Source organism: Amia ocellicauda, chromosome 5 (assembly GCF_036373705.1).
Source record: "Amia ocellicauda isolate fAmiCal2 chromosome 5, fAmiCal2.hap1, whole genome shotgun sequence".
Taxonomy (NCBI): domain Eukaryota; kingdom Metazoa; phylum Chordata; class Actinopteri; order Amiiformes; family Amiidae; genus Amia; species Amia ocellicauda.
In genome coordinates this window covers 24,558,696-24,580,785 of record NC_089854.1, presented here as the reverse complement: position 1 = coordinate 24,580,785, position 22,090 = coordinate 24,558,696, and the positions used below count along the sequence as shown (strand labels likewise).

General features: G+C 44.5%; 2 protein-coding genes and 1 long non-coding RNA gene across 4 annotated transcripts; 1 reads left to right on the top strand and 2 right to left on the bottom strand.

The window, feature by feature from the left end:
* Positions 1-121: 121 nt before the first annotated feature.
* LOC136749870 (protein VCF1) lies at positions 122-5,137 on the bottom strand. The gene is made up of 3 exons (XM_066704473.1): positions 4,279-5,137; positions 3,112-3,226; positions 122-2,628 (listed from the first exon to the last, which is right to left on the bottom strand). Exons 1-3 carry the CDS (start codon positions 4,293-4,295, stop codon positions 2,389-2,391), a joined length of 372 nt encoding a protein of 123 aa, XP_066560570.1. The 5' UTR covers positions 4,296-5,137; the 3' UTR covers positions 122-2,388.
* Positions 5,138-5,273: 136 nt separating this feature from the next.
* On the top strand, positions 5,274-10,157 carry LOC136749871 (uncharacterized). Its single transcript, XR_010816801.1, has 3 exons — positions 5,274-5,747; positions 6,313-7,641; positions 10,049-10,157. It is a non-coding gene; the product is annotated as an uncharacterized LOC136749871 (long non-coding RNA).
* Positions 10,158-12,493: 2,336 nt separating this feature from the next.
* On the bottom strand, positions 12,494-18,969 carry LOC136749867 (putative cleavage and polyadenylation specificity factor subunit 4-like protein). 2 transcript variants are annotated; one of them, XM_066704471.1, is made up of 8 exons: positions 18,680-18,969; positions 16,957-17,007; positions 16,218-16,370; positions 15,844-15,939; positions 15,276-15,369; positions 14,233-14,275; positions 13,751-13,939; positions 12,494-13,195 (listed from the first exon to the last, which is right to left on the bottom strand). In XM_066704471.1, the coding sequence occupies exons 1-8, from the start codon at positions 18,780-18,782 to the stop codon at positions 13,127-13,129; spliced, it is 798 nt and encodes a 265-aa protein (XP_066560568.1). In that variant the 5' UTR covers positions 18,783-18,969; the 3' UTR covers positions 12,494-13,126. The 2 variants fall into 2 exon arrangements, with proteins under 2 accessions (XP_066560568.1, XP_066560567.1); XM_066704470.1 differs by having other exon boundaries at positions 13,751-13,942; positions 18,680-18,967.
* Between the last annotated feature and the right edge of the window lie 3,121 nt (positions 18,970-22,090).

The following is a 22,090-nucleotide window of genomic DNA, read 5'->3' as shown; positions in this document are numbered from 1 at the left end:
TTCCGATGACAGACAACTTAAAGCAAGTCAAACTTGTTAAAGTGTTATACATGAGCTCAACACAACATTAATAAATTGTCTCTTGAATGAGAGTCCTGCCAAAATAAAAAACAAGACAAGATTACAAATCATCAAGTTTTATTTCAAATGTAAGTGGTGGATTTAAAAAAAAAAAAAAAACCTCAAATTTATGCTAATAGGTAATGTACAATTCTAAATACAAAACAATCAAGTGTTGTTTTTTGATCTTTGCAATATTAAGAACAAAAGGTCTGGGCAGGATTGCAGAACACTTTTCAGAAGGGGACCTGTCTCAACACGCTTCTCATGGCAGCACCTACAGATGGGAATCGAGGGACACTGGCACTCGTTAACAGTGAGGGCTTGGGAACTGAAATCCCAGACAGTTAGGGACTGTTCAAATTCAGCCCTCATCACCTCAGCCCCTAAAAAAACATTCATAACTTGAATTTATTATGTATTAATCCACCCTCTCTCTATTTAACTCTAGTTGGGATTCCACTGCAGCTGGGTCACAACGTCACGGGTTATTTTTTAACCACGGAGACGGGCCAGACGGCCGGCACGTGCCGCACTACACTCCTGGCACACTGACAATGCAGGCTTTTAAAACTGGCCTCTTAACCAAAAACTGTTTGCATGTACATCGTAATGTACATTGCTGCAGCCAGTTGTGCCCGTTACAGTAGATATATATTCTATTGTTAGAGAAGACTTTATTGTAAAGCTCTCTCCAGGACAGGCAATTACAGATTGACCTGGTGAGACTCACTTAAGCAGGAATCCACTTCCCGGACAAACTGAGAATCCTGCACTGAATCACAGTGTACGACACAATCCTCAATATTAACCCAGACACTAACTTCCTAGCTAAAACTAACCAGACCAGAAAAGGTTAAACCCCTACATCTGTTTTCATTTGAATTTTGTCATCCAACCCTGGCATGTGAACCAGTAGGTACTGCTAATAGTGGAGGCTATATTTAGAGGGATGCTAATTTAAGTGCCTACACTCTGACCGGTCCCTTTAAGATACCCGTCCTCGATGACCGAGCTGGCAGTTTCAGTGTCCCTGCTACTCACGTGAAAAATAAAAAGTCCTATATATTTTATCGTAGACCTCCAGAGAGCTTTTCAAAACGGGGAGGTTGCGCAGCTCTTAATGAACTCTGAATCAATATCTCCATCGATTTATTGCTTCGGCTGACAATTGAGATTCTCCAGCGTAAGTTAAAGTGCAATACATGGAGTAAAAAAAACTAAACATTTACATGAGCCGATGTGCCACGGTGAGCGTAGTGATCACAGACTCGATTTGTGCTGGTCACCACAGGGCTGCCAAGGTAAGAACAAAGCAGTTGTTTCACCTGACAGCACTGCCCATAAGTCACCGAGAAATATGTACCCAACACAAGCATCTTAAGAGTTCACTATTGATTCTGTGACAGGGATAAAAGGGACACCCTGGTAAAGTGAGAAGAGACGTGTTGATTTTTCAAGTCAGTTGGCAAGTGCCAAACCAGTTTTTCTTGTAGATTTAATTTGTCTTTAACACAGAAAACGCTCTCAAAGTATATTAATAGACCGCTAAGTTTCCGGAAATATGCCACGGTAAACATTGGCCTGACTCTTCTGTATTAAAATAAGAGACCCTGTTCTTTTACAGCTGCCAACCACAGTCCGAATAATAGGCTAAGGGTCCAGCTTTGGTAATAAACCATTAAATAAACACTTCCTACCGACATCCAATTTCTGACTAGTCACCACAGCAGTAGCGAAGCATGCCATTTACAACTGAAAAGAGGAATGTAAGGTCCAGAATAGTTTTTTTTCCCCCCTCAGTTTAGCCTTAGCTACAGGGATTTCGGTTTCTTTGTCATTCAAAACGAGAACAGGACAGCAGTGAAAGTCTGCTTTTCCTTTCACTTCTTTTCTATTAACAGCAAGTACTCAAACTAGAAGAAGAAAAAAAAATAGCACGCTAGGCTTTGCAAAGAGCATGTAAACTGCCCTGGCCTAAATAGAAACCAGGAGGAAACATGTTTAATTATTATTATTGCAACCAACGCTTAGAATCTTCTGAAAAAGCATCCGTGTCAACATACGGGCCACAAAACCACAACCAACCCATGGATGATTTTTTCTTTTTTTTTTTTTTTGTTAAATGTTGAAACATGAGAAAGCAAAGTCATTGACGACAACAGGTAAGGAAGTTGTGCAAAGGCCGGATGCCCCGTGACCAGGCCTCCCTCCCTGGCAGTGGGGTGAGGAGGGCAGGGGACGCTCTTCCGGGGGCCCTGGCGCAGTCCTCTCCTCTCCTCTCCTCTCCTCTCTCGGGGGAAAGTGTGTGCGGGGGGGGGGCGGCAGTCACGTGGCACCCGGCTGCCCGCGGCTCTGCAGGCTGTGGAAGTGGGCCTCTCTCAGGATGCGGTTGATGCGGTGGTAGGAGTCCTCCAACGCCGAGTCCTCGCTAAAGTGTGCCGCGCTGGCCGGGCTGCAGGCGCCCACGTTGGACCGGCCCCCTGCGCTTTCCGCAGACTGGCTGCTGCCTCCGCTCCCCGCCGCTCGCTCCGGACTGCTGATCGCACTGCTGTCGCTGCTCGACGACTGCAGACACGGGACGACATCCAGAGAGGTCAGCACAGGGATCTATCACATCTCTCACTTGACCGTCCTGGAAATTGTCTAACGGTCTGGTTAAAATGACTTTTTGTTATTGTGCCTTATGCTTATTCAGTGTAAAACTCAAGACACTGGAGACTAGTATTTTTACAATATTATAGTTCTAGCACTGTCAATGGCACTCGACAGACTGATTTCAAACCACAATTAGAGAGAATGGATCTTAACACTAAGGTCTTTGAGACATTGGTGATATAGGCTGAAGTCCCCCTACCACAGGAAGAATTGAAGTTTGTCTCCTGCCTGTATCTTGCCCCATAGGAGCAAACCCTCACTTTAACATGCCACCCTAGATATGGCTTTTCTTCAGTGTGCGCTTATTGGTTCAGGTGTTTCGAGCCCCTGATTTCTGATGCCATGCGTTAAGAAACTGTGCTGTTGCTGTCGGGTGTGCTCGTCTCCTCTTACCTCAGAGTCCCAGGTGTCCCGGCCGAGGTCAGGGATCAGGGACTGACCCGCTCCCCCGCGTTTGGCCTGGGGCAGGAGCTGGCTGTCGTCATGGTCACAGTTCCGCCGCCGTTTCCTGTGGGCATCAGCAGCACGTTAGAGGACCAGTGCAGCCGCAGTCTGTCTCACTCATTACATACCCACACTGACAACCACTTTAAAAAACTAAACATGATTTATACGAAGCCCAGCGTCACCTTTCTTGTTGTTAGACTGACATCACAGTGGCTGTTCTAATAGAAGGACAATTTGGAAGATGCGGCGATCTTAATTATACACAGGTTGATAAAAATGAGCACTGAGGTATGAAGTTGTAGTTTCCTAGACATGCATTTTAAAATGATCAAACACACTGAATACAGACAACTGCTCGGGACTGATCTCATCCTTGGTGCATCACCTGTTCACTCATGGAGCAACAACCTACCTGTGCAACTGCACCAACATGCCACTAATGCAAAGTCATTTTTAAATATGCATCTGTTTGGAAACAGGCTTTTTACTTTGAACATGTCGTTCACTTCGCAGGAGTAAACCCCAGATGGTGAAAAAAAGACAGGAATTACAATCTATCGCATCCACAGTAAGTATTCCCATGACTGCAACTGCCCCGAACTGCTGACTCACTTGTGTGGCGATGACTAGTTAATATAGATAGAGTGGGTCACTAAAAAAGTTAAAATAAACACACTTTCCTTTTTACTTAATCAACGACTAGACAGTCTGCGTCTCCTGCTCGTTATGAGATGGGAATCTTATGGTTTCAAATATTGCCTTTACACGATTTCTAAAAATAGGAGTGAGTGCTGACATGGACATCTCAGCAACACAACATGGCCCAACACACTGTAACAATCAGATCATGCGAGTCAACACTAACACTATTACTAAAGGAAATGAGTGTACGAGTGTGTTTGACTTACTGAGCTGCACAGAATCCATCGCACCCTTTCGCTGCTACAAAGTATCGCAGCCTTTTAAACCTGTTGTCCTACGTAGTCAACTGGATTTAATTAAAAACAAAAAAAAACACCAACACGCCCCTTGTTCCTGGCTTTAGCACTGACCTTAGAGAGGAAAGTGTTTGAAAACGTGCGCAGGGGACACATGAAACAAAGCACAACTCACCTGTTTTCTGATAACATCTGAAAAAGCAAGGTTTCCAAGTGTATAATGAATCGCTTCCTCCGCAGCTCTCTCGCTCGGTGCCGGGCTGGTCTGGGGGTTTATCTTCGGTCAGAACATGTCACCGACTTCACTCTGCATCCACACATCCCTTACATGTAGCTACGAGTCTGTAGTGAAGTCAATGGCTCTAATATGCTTTTATAATTTGGTGTGAGAGATCTGCACCCCCCCACTAACACTAACAGTGTACCGGCCTAGAGAGCTGGTCAAGAGGAGCAGGCCACAAATATCCAGCACCGTGTCTCCGGATCTGTCCTTACGAGACGTCAGATCTAATGGGAATATGATCTGGCGTCAATATAAAAGTGACTTGCTTAATAAAAGACCCCCACACAGCACCACCGTGCCGGGTTTCTCTCTCTATCGGCTGCTTTCGAAAGCGAGAGGCAACGACTAAGGGCCGCCAACACGAACACGGCTCGGATTGTCGAGATTGTAGACAAACTAAACCGCAGATATATTAATCGCAACTGAAAACAAACAAACAAACAAACAAACAAACACTTCCTCTCCTGCTCAATGCCCACGGCTGTCGCCCCCAAACCTCTCCGCGATGCCACCACAACCGGCCACCGTACAGCCCGATCCCCCGAATGCACCGCTCTCTCGCCCCCGGCTTAATGTTATATCTCCCCCCCCCGCGGTATCTACTTGAATCCGTCGATATGGCAGCAGGATAAGGTAACGCTAAAGCATTTTGTAAAGAAAGCCGCCGTCCTCGGTGTCGACACGACGCGTTTCGTGGGGTCTGTGCCGGTTTCCCCACCCTGATCTCTGCCGTCTCTCGCTCAGTGCCTCTATCTACTGCTCCCAGCTGCTGCTGTTTACATGACATCGCGCCTGCGCAGTAAGGGAGGGCACGCCATCGCGAACAGCACAGGCGAGAGAAAGACGCCTAAATCCTAGCTATGGACGAGGACGCTCTAAGAATATATATTTTTTTAAATACAAAATTACAAAATATATATATTTTAAATACTATTTGAATACAAGCGTTACTGAAGCAATGTTTTCGGAGCCACAATGAGCAGGAATACAGGCTGCGAAAGACAGGCGGTTCTCAAGGCTACCTATTTCCACTGAGTTAAGGGGCTTTGGATGCGGAGTTTCTGTAAGAGCGTGGGTTTCAAGTGTTATATGTAGCAAACGTTGCAGTTGGATATTTTCTGCTAAGTAAATCGATTGCCATAGTGTTATTTGCTAAAACGTTTGTAAAACATTATGCTATTCTGCTGTTATTCAATGAAGTATTTATTATAGAGCCCCCCAGGCCGTTACTTTTGATGTTTTTGGAAGTAGTTAGAAATTATGATGTCACTGGTTCCGCCAATCCAGATTGGTATCATTTTCATAGCGTCTTCTGATTGGTTAATCTAGCGAGCAGCCAAAGAGAAAAGGCATGAGTTCAGGTGAGTGGGTGATTAAACTAATGTGTTTTATGTCTTATTTCTTTACTGTGATTACTTTAAAAACGAATCTGATTGTTATTATGCAATCAATTTTAACACACTAGACTATATACAAAATGTCCTGCTATACTATATAAGTAGTAACATAAAAACAAAATAAGTGCATACGTGTAGATAATTGTATACAGATGCCTCTATTAGTAGTTCATTACATTTTAAATAAATTAAATGTAGTAGTTTTTTAAGATTTTAAATTGCACTACATGACTAAATTGGTTAACAGACCTGTAAAATGTATGTTAACAATCATTATTCATTACTTTTACAAACAGTCATATCTTGCCACTGCTTGGATTGTATTTTTAATATTTTTTTTGTACCATTCAAAAATCAATCAATCGTAGGACTACATTAAATATAGAAAACAGAATAGATAAGCAGGCAAGGAAAGTGATGAATATTAACTTTATTAAGTTTATTTGTATTCCATGTCTTTATATAAATTTGGAAAATGCACAATTCATATCTCACCTCATACTATAATATTATTATTTTTGTTTGTCAGGCAAGACATTGGAATACGTGTCTCTTGGGATGGAGGAGTGTCCATTCTGTGGGAAACCTTTTAAGAGGCTCAAGTCCCACCTTCCTCACTGCAGAATGGCTCCTGGTGCCAGGGGGAACAAAAGCTCTGACATAATATCAGCTGTTGTTGATTCCAAAATGTCTTCAGTTAAACAGGCTAAAAGCAAATCCAAGAAGAAGGAAATGGAGGCCCTTCCTCTGATTAATCGCACAGAAACACTGCCCACTCTGAGAAACAAGGCCAGTCCCAGAGTTGGTGATAAGAAAATGAACATTAGCCAAGGTACAGAGACTTTAAAAAAATATAAAACTGAAAAAGCTAAAAGCAGATGTAAGGACGGAGTGGATCTTCAGAAAAAGATACCCAGTGTTGAGAACCAGATCAAAGATCAGATTGCATCACCGATTAAACAAAAAATCAAGAAAATGGCTTTGAATTCATCATCATCAGCTCACAGTTCAGCAGTTAAAGCAGGCAATGCTTCAATACAGCAAGACAAAAATGTGCAGTACATCAATGGTGTGTCACCTAGTGTAGGAGACATGACACAGATGCACAGTGTTTCAAAGTCCAAAACTAAACAACCAAAGTCTAAAGAGAATCAGAAACTTTCAGTGCCAGGCCCGTCTTCCACAGCTGGTCCTGTGCCCACGCAAGATCATTTTCAGGCACCTGTCAGTGCAGAAACGAGAGACACAATAGTTACACAAATTAACAGAATTTGCAGAAAAACAAACGTTTGGGAGCACATCCGGTGTAACTTTACGAACAAGAGAGGTTTGCTTCACTATTGTGAAGACAATATGAATGTAAAGGAGCGGACCAGTACTTTGGGCAGTCGGAGTTTGAGCAAAACTAGTGTGTGGCAGCATATTAGAGAGAATTTCAACAGCAGGACCTTTGAAAACCTGCCAAGAACTGAAACCAGGAAAGGACTCGCAGTTAGGGGGATTGATAGCAAAGCAGTAACTTCTTCTACGTTAGATGTTTGTTCCACTTTACCGGACGTTTCTACGCATCATTCCACAGGCAGATTTCTTTGCAGAACTGTAACCGAAAGCATGGGCTCCCAAGGTGTGCTGCAGCTCGCACCTCCAGCAGCACCGACATTGACGCCTCGCCTGCTGCAAACAGCCGTAGGGTCCAACTGTGAGTCGTGTTGCAAAGTAGCAGCTCCCAGAGGCTTGGAGTGGTGTCCAGAGTTGGCCTTGGGGTACCGCGGGATCAGGTTCTCAATGCTCCCCCTGCAGCCCCTGACCTACTGTGTGCAGAGCACAGGAAGACAGCCCCCCGCAGGTCTGAGTCGAGGTATGGGAGCCATGATGTTCTTGGTGAATGTTAAAAAATGTCCAATATGGGGTGAAAGTGCTGCAAGGTTTCTCACAAACGAAACTAATACAAGGCAAGGTTTAAAATATGCCTCAATTGAAATGATCTGATTATTCTCTAATTCTTAAACAAATTAATGTTCAAAAGTAACAAATCCAAAAATAAGGCCCTTAAAGTGAGCGCTGAAGGTTAAAGGGTTTGTTCAAACTAGGATGGGTACGGAGTCTGTGTCAGCGTCTGTCTCTAATCTACAGGATTGTGTTTCTGTTCCAGCCTAGCTCAGCAGTGGTCACTCCATTATTCCAGTCATATTGCCTTGGTGTGCAGTTGGCACCCCTGTGGGTTCACCCATAGTTGAGCTGCAACTACTAGAACATTCCCAGTCTCCTGGAATTTCACACGTGACAAACATCAGTATTGAGCTACCGACAGGTCTTGCATCTACAGCAGACATTGGACAGGTATCACAGAGGGCCTCACAATCCGGCATAAGAGTTTCATAGAACAGGGAATACAAACTGAATTGAGATGGAGAAGAAAAAATATATTGATCTCATAAAATCAAAAGGGTTTGATTTTCAAACGTAAACGTTCCATATAGCGGGAAATATTGGTTGGTAATAAATTTGGCGGATGGGCTACATTGGGGTATATTGACATTTTTTTTGAATTGGCAATTCATTTTTACACACTTTAATTAACACAACATTTGTTTTCATCTAAAAGACATTCTAACATGTTGTAAGTGAAAGGATAAGATCGGTGGTTATTCCCTGCTCACTGCCTGGCAGTCTTCAAAATCGTGGCTTGGAGGAAATATTGGTAATGTAATCAAATGCGCCAGTAACGCCAAAATAAATTCACCACAATTTCCCGCTATACAGTTTTTTTTTTTTTTTTAATTTATTATTGTTAGAACTTACACCCCAAAATATGTAATACTGTATATATACACTCACCTAAAGGATTATTAGGAACACCATACTAATACTGTGTTTGACCCCCTTTCGCCTTCAGAACTGCCTTAATTCTACGTGGCATTGATTCAACAAGGTGCTGAAAGCATTCTTTAGAAATGTTGGCCCATATTGATAGGATAGCATCTTGCAGTTGATGGAGATTTGTGGGATGCACATCCAGGGCACGAAGCTCCCGTTCCACCACATCCCAAAGATGCTCTATTGGGTTGAGATCTGGTGACTGTGGGGGCCAGTTTAGTACAGTGAACTCATTGTCATGTTCAAGAAACCAATTTGAAATGATTCGACCTTTGTGACATGGTGCATTATCCTGCTGGAAGTAGCCATCAGAGGATGAGTACATGGTGGTCATAAAGGGATGGACATGGTCAGAAACAATGCTCAGGTAGGCCGTGGCATTTAAACAATGCCCAGTTGGCACTAAGGGGCCTAAAGTGTGCCAAGAAAACATCCCGCACACCATTACACCACCACCACCAGCCTGCACAGTGGTAACAAGGCATGATGGATCCATGTTCTCATTCTGTTTACGCCAAATTCTGACTCTACCATCTGAATGTCTCAACAGAAATCGAGACTCATCAGACCAGGCAACATTTTTCCAGTCTTCAACTGTCCAATTTTGGTGAGCTTGTGCAAACTGTAGCCTCTTTTTCCTATTTGTAGTGGAGATGAGTGGTACCCGGTGGGGTCTTCTGCTGTTGTAGCCCATCCGCCTCAAGGTTGTACGTGTTGTGGCTTCACAAATGCTTTGCTGCATACCTCGGTTGTAACGAGTGGTTATTTCAGTCAAAGTTGCTCTTCTATCAGCTTGAATCAGTCGGCCCATTCTCCTCTGACCTCTAGCATCAACAAGGCATTTTCGCCCACAGGACTGCCGCATACTGGATGTTTTTCCCTTTTCACACCATTCTTTGTAAACCCTAGAAATGGTTGTGTGTGAAAATCCCAGTAACTGAGCAGATTGTGAAATACTCAGACCGGCCCGTCTGGCACCAACAACCATGCCACGCTCAAAATTGCTTAAATCACCTTTCTTTCCCATTCAGACATTCAGTTTGGAGTTCAGGAGATTGTCTTGACCAGGACCACACCCCTAAATGCATTGAAGCAACTGGTTAGATAATTGCATTAATGAGAAATTGAACAGGTGTTCCTAATAATCCTTTAGGTGAGTGTATATATAGACAGTATGATATACTATAGATATGTACTGTCCTTTACACATCATGTTTCCTCTCTGTGTTTATTGTTAAAGTGACCTCAATGCACAATCTCTGGTTAAGTTTGTTGTCTTCCTTTTGAATTGCCCTGGGTTATGTACGGTTCTTAGCAGAGTGGTTGCTGGGATGCAGAGTCTGACTCTGTGTGTATGTCTCCCTGTGTGTGTGTGTGGGCGGGTACAGGTCCCCTGGCACAGCGGGCACTGATGGAAGTGAGGCTGGGGGAGCTGCCTACCTGGCTGATGAAAGGCACCCTCACCCCGCAGGCTGGTCTGACCGCGCTGCAAAGAGGTGAGTCTCTGAGGTGTTCTGTCCCCTGATGATCACTGAAGATTAGTGACTTAACAAAGGTTGTGTCTGCACTGCACCCATCCCAAATCATTGCACATTGTGGGGCACTGTTTGTGTTGAACTTCATTTCCAGTTTCCTATTACTCTTGTGAGTGGCCCTAGATAAAGCCAAATACATACATACATGTATGTGTGTATATATATATATATATATATATACACACCAATCAGCCATAACATTATGATCACTGACAGGTGAAGTGAATAACACTGATAATCTCGTTATCATGGCACCTGTCAGTGGGTGGGATATATTAGCCAGCAAGTGAACATTTTGTCCTTAAAGCTGATGTGTTAGAAGCAGGAAAAATGGTCAAGCGTAAGGATCTGAGCGACTTTGACAAGGGCCAAATTGTGATGGCTAGACGACTGGGTCAGAGCATCTCCAAAACTGCAGCTCTTGTGGGGTGTTCCCGGTCTGCAGTGGTCAGTACCTATCAAAAGTGGTCCAAGGAAGGAAAAGCGGTGAACCGGTGACAGGGTCATGGGTGGCCAAGGCTCATTGATGCACGTGGGGAGCGAAGGCTGGCCCGTGTGGTCCGATCCAACAGACGAGCTACTGTAGCTCAAATTGCTGAAAAAGTGAATGCTGGTTCTGATAGAAAGGTGTCAGAACACACAGTGCATCGCAGTTTGTTGCGTATGGGGCTGCGTAGCCGCAGACCAGTCAGGGTGCCCACGCTGACCCCTATCCACTGCCGAAAGCACCTACAATGGGCACGTGAGCATCAGAACTGGACCACGGAGCAATGGAAGAAGGTGGCCTGGTCTGATGAATCACGAGTTCAGGGTGTTGACTTGGCCTCCAAATTCCCCAGATCTCAATCCAATCGAGCATCTGTGGGATGTGCTGGACAAACAAGTCCGATCCATGGAGGCCCCACCTCGCAATTTACAGGACTTAAAGGATCTGCTGCTAACGTCTTGGTGCCAGATACCACAGCACACCTTCAGAGGTCTAGTGGAGTCCATGCCTCGACGGGTCAGGGCTGCTTTGGCGGCAAAAGGGGGACCTACACAATATTAGGCAGGTGGTCGTAATGTTATGGCTGATTGGTGTATATACACATAGTAGTCATAACATTAACAAAGTCTCACAAATGCATTGTTTCAGAGCACTTGTTGAGAAGCCCTTCACATGTTGGCACTGTGGTCTGTCTGTGTACAGCGGAGGTGTTCCTGTTCCACAAGAGACCCTGTCCTGCTGGAACTCTCTGCTCCAGTTTAAGCCCAGCTCGAGGCTGCGGCAGCCCTGGGGTTTGGAGTCACCACTAAATAAGTAACATATTGCGACCAAAAAGAAGAGCAATCACTGCCATTTTAAAAATACAGCCCAAGCCACACAACTTCTCTAAAAGGTTCATTGTTACTGTCCATTGAAATAGTGCTGTGTAAATGCAAATGTAATTATATTAGTTATGAGATGCTAATTGCAATCAAGAGTGTAACACTCATATCAGTACCTGACAAAACAAAGCCTGGAAAGAAACCATGTGGAGAAAAGGAAAGGTTTTCTTCAAGGTGTTTTCATTGTATAGTCCCTGTGAACTGTGGCACATATGGAATGACGTGAGTTGCTCTTACAATTTGTGGCAGTTAGTCACCTGTTTAGCCGTGACTTCAAGCGACAGGAATGTGCCGCAGCGGCGCCGGCATTCCACCATGGAACCAAGACAGCACGGCTACACACACAAACTGAAACTACAGTAGCGACTGTTCTGGGTTTACAGACAACTGTGCTTCCTATAGAGCCTTAGCCCTTAGGGACAGGCTGTACGCTTCATACGTGATGTAATCCTACCTATGTAGAGCCCTGCCCTATTAGTTTACACACTTTACTATTTAGTGGAGGGTAGGGACAAGCTTCCCTTATTTAGGTTTTATTAGCTTTGTAATGAATTTCATTTTTAAGATATTTTCTCCAGAAAAATATATATTCTGCTAATATTTTCTGAACATCTTTCTATTTATGTAAAACCTGACCTTTGTCATCTGCCAGAGGTTATATTTATTATATAAACATTGTCTTGGTTTATTTAACCTGCTCCTGTTTAGATCTGTGTGCATTTTCTTGAGTGATCCTGAGTGAATGTAGTGTAGTTCACAGAAATCCCACCAGAGGGCATCCTAACCCCAGGCATCATGCAGTCAAATCAACAGAAATGAAACTTTACATGTCAAGAAACACAGCGAGGAACATGGTTTGCAAAACTTTATTTAGAATAAACATTTAAATATAATATAATATATATATATATATATATATATATATATAAGTGTGTGATCTCTTGTTACAGCACAAACATGTAAATGTTTTCCCCTTGGCACATAATGTGAAGATTCCTCCGAGGTAGATTACAACTAAGCATGTTTTCATACATTGTCCAAAGTGGTTGTGAATGAACGAGGACTTGTTTGATTTTTCAGTTTGGTCACTACTAACCTGTCAAAGTGATCCCCAATGAGGGAAGATGAACTGAACACTTGAACCAAAATACAATGACAAAGAAGAGCTCCCCTTTATGAATGAGGCCAGATGTGCAACACGTGTGAAAAACGATTGTTACTACACATCGCTAAGATGACCAAAACCTAAAGAGGAAAAAAAAAAAAAGCAGAACTCCAGTCCTTCGAAAGCGTAACAAGAAAAAAGGCATCTTGACAAGTTAATGTCAATTCGGCTAAAGCCCATCTTAAAGATGGAGCTATTGAGCAGCTTTGAAGGAGGAGGACGCAAGTGCCATGTCAACAGAGAGCTGTCAATTCTGTAACTGGATGTTGGATCATTTCAAGGCAAAAAGGAAAACTGCTGTATGTTACTAGTGTAAAGTGAGTTCTACAGTGTTTTGACTAAAACGGTGTCCAAAGGCACTCGTGATGTCATCCACCAGGCCCGGCCACGCAGCGGGCTCAGTGGCCGAACAGCAGGCCCAGGTGTCCCCTCCTGCACTTATTCGCATAATGGCCCTTCTGCCCGCACTGCAAGGAGACAGAAGAGGCATCAAGTCTAATAGCCGAATGCTCACACGTTCCGTTTTTAATCTCATCACAGATAATGAATAGTGATAAGCACATTTCCCGGCTCAAATCTGTTGGTTTTACAGTGATATTGTTCAATTAATTTTTGCTTAACACTAACCACGATGTTAATTTGGTCTAATTAAGCACACGGTTGTGCCCGAGATTCAATTTGAAGATGAGGTGGAACACAAAGTGCTAGGTTGTCCACGCGGCTAATTTAGCATTTGCATTGCTCCTGTTAATCCGTGAAAATTGAATTCAAACTTTTAATCTATTTTAATTAGACGAGTGATTAGGAATATTTTGAGCCCGATACAGAAAGAAACCCCAGATACTATTACCGTTACAGATACCTAGAGCCTGTTTTAATTACACAACTGTAACAATATTGCGGAGGCTATAGATTGATTATTTTGTCTATTTATGCTTTGTCTTTTGCAAGTAGACCATCGCAGATACAAGGACAAGAACAATAACACCACTGGGCTGGCTTTAAAAGCTCCGGTCCCTCACCTTGTAGCAGGTGATGAGGTGGATGGGCCTGGCCGAATTGCGCGTTGAGGTGGCGGCCTCCTGCAGCCGGGTGAGCTGGTAGTGGACGATCTCCATGGTGGACAGAGAAGGGAATGCTGGGACTTCGTGCAGGAAGATCTTCTGCGGGTGAACCAGGGGCTCCACTTTCACTACGAAGGCAGGCTGCGGCTGCTGGTGGGGGGGGGGTGATGGTCAAGCAGAAGATGAAAGGAAAGAGAGAGAGAGAGGCTCATTCACGGCAAACTCCTGAACTCCCTCGCATTCTTCACAAACACAGGAAGTGTTCTTCCCCCTCTTCCGCCTCTCCCTCCCTGCCCTGTTACAACACAAACTTTCCCACACAACCCTGCGAAGAAACTGTTTTCTAAACGTGCTGACAAAGGAGTGTAAGCCTGGTACAGATCAGGGTTTGTGTCATATAGATCAGCTGTATTTTAATAAAGGGCTTCTCCAGTGCCTACCTTTGGCTGCTCGGTAGGACAGTTTGGAATGTCAGCTTTGGGGCTGAAGATTTAAAATGAAAATCAAAGGATAAAACACAAATATAACCATCTATCCTGTCCTACTGCAGATGTTCTCTCGTACAGCTACAGAGGGATACAGTCCCTGGGCTCAGATCCAGCGAAGGGCAACAGGAAGCAGAGTTTAATGGCTGTGTCAGCTATGGGCCCAGCTGGGATTAGTTCCCATCACACAATCCCCCCCATACCCTATATGGTCTTAGCTTCACTGGGCTTCTTTCCTTAATAAAAGGATAGCACTCAGCTGTAGCATTGTATGTGCCAATATACATATTATAAATGTAACAACTCGGTGTGTAATAGGTTCTTAACATATTTCTCTCTGAACAGGAACATTAATCTCTGCTCATGCACTGAATGTAGGCAAGGTCCATGCTCGTCACACTAGTAGCTCAATCACATACTTGAAGTTAATTAGCTCTTGTAATTTCCTCAAAGTGCTTCCTGCTCTCTTCCTGCCTCTGACAGACAGAATAAAATCATTTATATTGTGTCTTTTATAATTTGTTTTTCCCCCTTTGACTGACTTGTGGTTACTGGCTCCTTGTGCTGAAATATTAAACAGCTCTTAGGAAAATCCCAACATTGTTGTTTTTTTTTTAAACAAATTTTAAACAGGTTTTTCATGCGTCAACAAAAACAAATCTTGATATAACTTGGCATGAAACAGCGAAACGGAGCATTTCCTGTTATTTGTTCCTCAACTCAAAGCTTTAACCCTTCCTTCACTGACACTACCACTATGACTCAGTGGTCCATTCTTACCACAAGAAACACTGAACCCCAGATTCCTCATCATGGCGAGCAGAAGTCTCAATTAATTATGGCTTCTATTATAGAGGAAATACTCGGATACAGGTGTCCCGTTGTGCGTGTGGAAATGGTTCATCATACCGCTGACGGTCGAGCTCCCTCTGAATCCTGGGAGGAGGATGATAATAAAGTGCACATTGCTCAGCAGGTCAGGGGTTGGGGGCACTTACTGGACAAACTTGCAGTGACCTCCCTCAGGGCAGAACCCCACTAAGTAATTGGGGCACATGACTCTCCTGGTGTGTCGATGCTTGCACATTGGCCCTTGGAGACACAGGAGAAATCGGCCATTATTAATTCCCCCCCACACCTTATATATACTCCACTGGAGTAACTGAATAACAGCAAGACTGGGTCAGTCCAGTACATTTGAACTTCTTTTCTTTTAAAGCAGGAAGAGTCCCAAGGGAACTTAAGCAGGGAAGGTTAGCAGAGCGCAGGGTTAAACACACCCACGGCAGACCTGACTTCAGTTTCTCCCTGGGGCCTCTGTGAATGTCAGCTACAGACTACAACAACGCACACCGAGCCTCTTCTTAATTCTGTTCTGTTAAAATAACAAAGATACCTGTACAGCGTACTGAAACCGCACCGTGGCATCACGTGACCCTCGATTAGTTCACACAGGAAGAGGCTCTCAGAGGTGTTACTAGTGCTTCCCTCCCTTATTGCCTGGACTCTCTTTATTACCAGCCACCACCATAATAACAGCCCCCTCTGCAGCAGGCTGCCCCGTACCGTGTTTGCAGAAGCCTCGGTCGTACCAGGGGCAGTCCCGCACCCGGCTGGAGGGGTCGATGTGAAGGAAGGCACACTCCTTGTTGCTGCACTCGTCTGTGCCGCACAGAGAGGATTACAGAGACAGAAATGTACAGAGAGAGAGACACACAGGTTTTCGCAGAGTAAGTTTGAGGAAGCTGGACGGCCACTTACACATCAGATAAAGTAATCTGTGAATCTGCTTGCTAAAATTACACAGAAATGATACACAGGCATGAGAAGACAATATGTAACATCTGAAGTACATGCGTTTTCATTATAGATTGCGTTAGTGTGGCTGGATATTAGGGTCCGCGCGTTGAGTGTGGCCCCACAGTGTTCGGGGCGCTTACTGAATTTGGAGTAGAAGTAGCACTCGGGCATCCTGGTCATGTCGTACTCGTGCAGGAACTCGCACTGGTCGCCCTTCTTGCACAGCCCTCGCAGCCAGTGCTTGCACACGATGGACTTCTCTCCCCGCAGGTGGCGGAAGGGGCACATCGAGCCTGAACCACAGACAGGTACCCATCAGCACCAACATAGCCCTGCACGCCCCCCACAGCCTGGCAGAAAACCCGGTTAGATCCTGCTACAGTGTGAGGAACAAGGGGCTACAGTGTTAGTTCAATTCAGCCACCATCCAACACTTGTCAGGCAGGTTGCTTGCCAGGAAACAATAACTTTTGTTGTTTGGTCCTGCACTGTATCCTTTAATGTGGCGTTTGGCTTGGATTCATGAGTGTGTGTGTGCGCGCGTTTGTGGGCACCTGCTAACTTCAAGCCAGACAGAATATTCTCCTCTTTAGAAAATCCTGACACAGAGCATCAGCTTAATTAGGTATTCGGTTCCTTTCAATTCTAAACGCCAGGCCTCGTGTCTGAAAGTGGCCAGCGTGTTTAAGCAGAAATGCTGTCATCATACAATACAATACAATACAATACATTTTCACATGATCAATTTCAATACACTGATTACTAGACCAACGCCACCAACAAAAGCACAATACAAGTGAAATATGTTGCCTTGGATGCATCTGACCTTTTAAAGAGAAGTGAACTGCATATAAACACAGGAAAGCAAACACCTTTTACCTTTTTTACAGAGTCCCCTGTTAAAGAACTCGCAAACAGCTGCCCCAGACTCTGGAAAAGAAGGAAGACCTTGTGAAAGAGCAGATAAAAGTCCTGAACTTTCAAACTCTGAGACAAGACGCTACCTATACATTACTCCAAGAGGCACACAAGATGCGTCTGGACACAGCCTTCACTTTAAAGCCAAACATGCACACTCGGCTCCAAACCCTGAGGTCATCTCTCTCCAAACTCCACCTTCTGGTTACCTCCAAATCTGACATTACCAGCATTTATGAGATTTAGAGATTAATTACTGTGGTGTACAGACACAATGAGGTCATGGTTAAGAATCTGACAGCTGGAAATATACTAAAATATTAAACCCAAATTAATTAAAAATAAATCAAACAAACATTTAAACTCGGTTTGGGAACAACAGGTATGAATTTTACGTCATAGAAAGTGTTTCTGTAGCCACACTCTCATTGTAGATTTGGACACACTAATGTGTGCTAATTTTATGATTAAAACATCACAGTCTTGTCCAATACTTCTACAATGACAGTGCGGCTACAGAAACACTTTCTATGAATTACTGTTGCCTTGGTTTGGCCGGCACCATAGGATTGTGCAAATGTTCTCTCTACATATGTAGTCCTATACACCGATCAGCCATAACATTATGACCACCTGCCTAATATTGTGTAAGTCTCCCTTTTGCCGCCAAAACAGCCCTGACCCGTCGAGGCATGGACTCCACTAGACCTCTGAAGGTGTGCTGTGGTCTCTGGCACCAAGACGTTAGCAGCAGATCCTTTAAGTCCTGTAAATTGCGAGGTGGGGCCTCCATGGATCGGACTTGTTTGTCCAGCACATCCCACAGATGCTCGATTGGATTGAGATCTGGGGAATTTGGAGGCCAAGTCAACACCCTGAACTCGTGATTCATCAGACCAGGCCACCTTCTTCCATTGCTCCGTGGTCCAGTTCTGATGCTCACGTGCCCATTGTAGGCGCTTTCGGCAGTGGACAGGGGTCAGCGTGGGCACCCTGACTGGTCTGCGGCTATGCAGCCCCATACGCAACAAACTGCGATGCACTGTGTGTTCTGACACCTTTCTATCAGAACCAGGATTCACTTTTTCAGCAATTTGAGCTACAGTAGCTCGTCTGTTGGATCGGACCACACGGGCCAGCCTTCGGTCCCCACGTGCATCAATGAGCCTTGGCCACCCATGACCCTGTCACCGGTTCACCGCTTTTCCTTCCTTGGACCACTTTTGATAGGTACTGACCACTGCAGACCGGGAACACCCCACAAGAGCTGCAGTTTTGGAGATGCTCTGACCCAGTTGTCTAGCCATCACAATGTGGCCCTTGTCAAAGTCGCTCAGATCCTTACGCTGCCCATTTTTCCTGCTTCTAACACATCAACTTTGAGGACAAAATGTTCACTTGCTGGCTAATATATCCCACCCACTGACAGGTGCCATGATAACGAGATTATCAGTGTTATTCACTTCACCTGTCAGTGGTCATAATGTTATGGCTGATCGGTGTATATTTTAATTAACGTACTTTTTTGGGGGTTAGATACATCAGCCAACGACAAATAGGTATTGTTCTGTTATACACTTTGTGCACATGCTTGTGGGATGTAAGGGGTGGAAATAACATTTTAGAGAGTCATTTTAAAATATTATTAGTGCTAAGTTATGAAGCGCCATTGACCCTAACTTACTGTCCATTCCAGGGAAGGGGAGGAAATGGGCACCTTTCTGGTAGAAAACATCCGCTTCCAGGTGGAAATGGAGGCTCTCCACGCCGGCGATGAGCTCTTGCATGTTGACGAGACGAACACAGAGCAACACTGCACTGCTGCCAACACGAGGACCAGCAAAAACGCAGCACCGCAATGAGCCGCCAAACCGGAAGCCCGAGAACCAGCGTATCACTACTTCCGCTTGCGTGCGTGTGCGTGCGTGTGTTTTTACTAATCTCTCAGCAGGCCTTCATCCGGGGTTTTCCGCGTGTTTCTGTAGATATAATCACTGCACAGCCGGGGCACGGGGTGATTAAGTAATGGGGGCAGGTGTGTTCCCAGACTGTAAAATCACGAATTGATCACGCTTGTATCTGATTGTTTATTTTCTTTTGGCATAAACCGTTCAGTGCATTGTTTCTTAACATTATAAATGCGTGCAATTTCAGCTTATAGTGATGCGTGCATGCTAAGCAAATTTAAAATATATTACATTTCATATCGCACTTTCAGTAATCAATTAAATTATTCATTTAGCCGCTTGGGGGCAGTGTCGCACACAATGGAAGCGTTTAACTGCAGGAGTATTACGTTGGTGATTTAAGGGGTAATTTTTCATTATTTTATTTTTTATTGTTTTACTGTCACTTGTTTAACACCAGAATGAATTCCTTTATTCTCTGTGTCGTTATCGATGAAAGGCACCTTCTTCACGCTTTGGAAGGAAAATAAATAAACATACCTATTTTGAATAACATTTTCATATTAATTAACAAGCTGCAACAGATCCAAAATCTGTCCAAAGGTAAGTCAGAAAACAAACAAACAAACAAACAAACAAACACACACACACGCACAACAGTAACCTCTAAGGACAAACAGCGAAAGCAAATGCAAACTGAAATGCAACTGAAAAATGTGACCCAATACAGCTGTCCCTAATGTGAGCAAACTACACCCCCCAACAATGGTTCTCATTTAGAGAGCACAGGCAGTGAAAACAGCCCCATCACCTGTTCTTCCTATTCACTGACTATCATATTACCAAGGTCAAGCTGAGAGAAGTGGATGAAACTTGTCTTTCTCCTCTGAGGGAAGTTTTTTGTTTTATTTCACTTAATAGCTGCTGGCTGGGCTATATATATCTATCTACAACATCATCTTGGCGTCAACGTCAGTGTGCCATTAGATCAGCAGTGCTGCACAGCTGTGGCAATGGTGTTCAGTGGCTGTCATCGTAACCCAACTCCAGCCCGCGGTCACAGCGTGATCTGCACACAGAGACAGTGTCAAAGTGGATCATTGTAATAGATGCATGTTTTACTCTCACACATACACACACAGTTTCCCAAGATGCATCTTAATGAATTAAAAAACTGGCTGCATGACAGATAGACGGAGACATGTTGCCAGACACGCACACACAGGCCCGAGCAGGAGGCAGGGGTCATAGAGGCTGAACCTCAGGACAGCTTTGTAATTCAGGGTCGTCATCCCAGTGCTGCCAGAGACCATGATGGCACCCGATCACCTACTGCCCACACTGCCGATGGAGTCTGCTTTTAAGCCTCATTCAGGGACTTGCCATCTGAGCCTCTTGACTGTGTAAGATGAGATGTGTCAGCATCTGGTGCACATCTGCAGGGCTGTGTGTGACCACAACACATCGACTTACATAAGACTGCATCAGCTCTGATCTCGGGGGTGCAGTAACAAAACACTCGCCGCTGCTGCACTGACATGCATTGGAAATTGGAAGTGCTCCTGGTTTAACAATAGGTGATATGTTTGTTTGTATAAGATTAAAAGGAAAGTTGCATTTCCCATCAGAAACTAGAAAGGTGTACACTTTTAATACAGGGTGAGGCAACTAAACATGCAGGATAACTATCTCCAGATTAGTCAAAATAGGAAGAAATTAGGAGCCTCTTGTATGAGAATAAAATGTTGTATTTACTGCATCACTGCTGGCACACAGACCACTTTGCTGATTATTTCAGCCATTTAAGCAATGAACTGTGGCACTGCGCAGATGTCGTGTCAATCGAAGCGATGCCCCCGAGTTGCTGAGCAGGATGACTGCAGCGCAGAGCCAGCAGTGAAAAGCCTCTTATCATGAACAGCCTGCCCCATTACCCCACTTCTTCAGCCAGCCAGCGTTCGCCGTGCTGTTGTTGACCTGGATAATGACACCCCAGGCCGGCCCAGTGGGGACGGCGTTCCGGTTCCTGCCCGTTTTCAACAGCCGCTTATTGTTCACGCCGCAGCGACAATGGGTGGCTCTCCGGGCCCAGCGGATACCATTGTGTCCCGGCCCTGCCTCGTGAGCTCTCACTGCATGCGATTTGCATTCATTCGCCCCGGCAGGACAAAGGCATTTTAATTCCCACCTCCCCGACCCATCCCACCGTCCCACTCCCGCAACCTATCAGTTGGCAGACCTCTGCTGCTGGGGTGTTTTGGCTGTCAAAACAATTTGTAAAGAAAGGCAGATTGTCAGTGGTATGTTGGCTCGTCTTTGCAGTGGATCATTTTAAAGTGATGGCATGGCTGCATGCAGAAAACAGGCAGGATATCTATGCAGGCAGGAGAGCAGGGGGTTGTTGCCAGAGGGTTCAAAGATAACATGGTAGAAGATCTTGATATTTTTTTACTTGTACCCGGGGCTACTGTATCAGGAAAATGTCCTTTCATATTCAACAGCTCCCAGCCCACCCCACCCGCTCCACTTGCTAAAGTAATTCTGTGAAACATCACTTCTATTGTTTCCCCCAGCAAACTCCTCATTCTCCCTCTTCACAAAATGTATTCTTTTCTTTTACCACAGACAACAAATTGTTCCTCAGCCTTTTCTTGCCAGACACAAAGCAGGCATTGTGAGCAGGCCTGGCATCGACCCCCTCTAGAAAAACACAGTTCAGTGGACGCACAGTTCCTCACTACAGGGTGAGCTGCCCGCTGCCCATCCCTGTCCTCCTCACGTTTGGGGATTTATAGTTTATTTGAATCCTGCAGTAGAGATATTTATATTAAACTGAAAAGCAGGGATTTTGTTTTATGTATTCCAAGAGTTTGTGTAAGTTCTTTGATGTAATGAACACAAGACCTACAGCTGCAACTCGCATCTTTATCATTTTACAGACATAATTATGAAATTGATAATTTGTGACCAGTAATCTTTTCAAATTGGGCATTTGTGGTTTGATTTTTAGCACTTCACTGCTATTATGTGTTAAGTCTAGTATTATTTCAGTTTCAGTAATTCACTCTAATCTAGCTCACAGCCCCTCTCCTCTGCCTCTACAAAGCAGGCAAGCTCTCAAATAGATTAACACGATGGGAATGACTGGTTCAGTCCCCTGAAACGGAACAAACCGCGCATGCAGAAAA

Bases quoted from the DNA above. Each gene is read 5' to 3' on its own strand.
- LOC136749870 (XM_066704473.1), bottom strand. The intron at 2,629-3,111 runs GTAAGAGGAGAC...CCGTGTCTGCAG, and splicing joins GGGACACCTGGGACTCTGAG to TCGTCGAGCAGCGACAGCAG.
- LOC136749867 (XM_066704470.1), bottom strand. From the start codon at position 18,782: ATGCAAGAGCTCATCGCCGGCGTGGAGAGCCTCCATTTCCACCTGGAA. The intron at 14,276-15,275 runs GTAAGTGCCCCC...TTAAATCTTCAG, and splicing joins GGTCACTGCAAGTTTGTCCA to CCCCAAAGCTGACATTCCAA. The intron at 13,196-13,750 runs GTGAGGGACCGG...GTCTCCTTGCAG, and splicing joins ACCTCATCACCTGCTACAAG to TGCGGGCAGAAGGGCCATTA.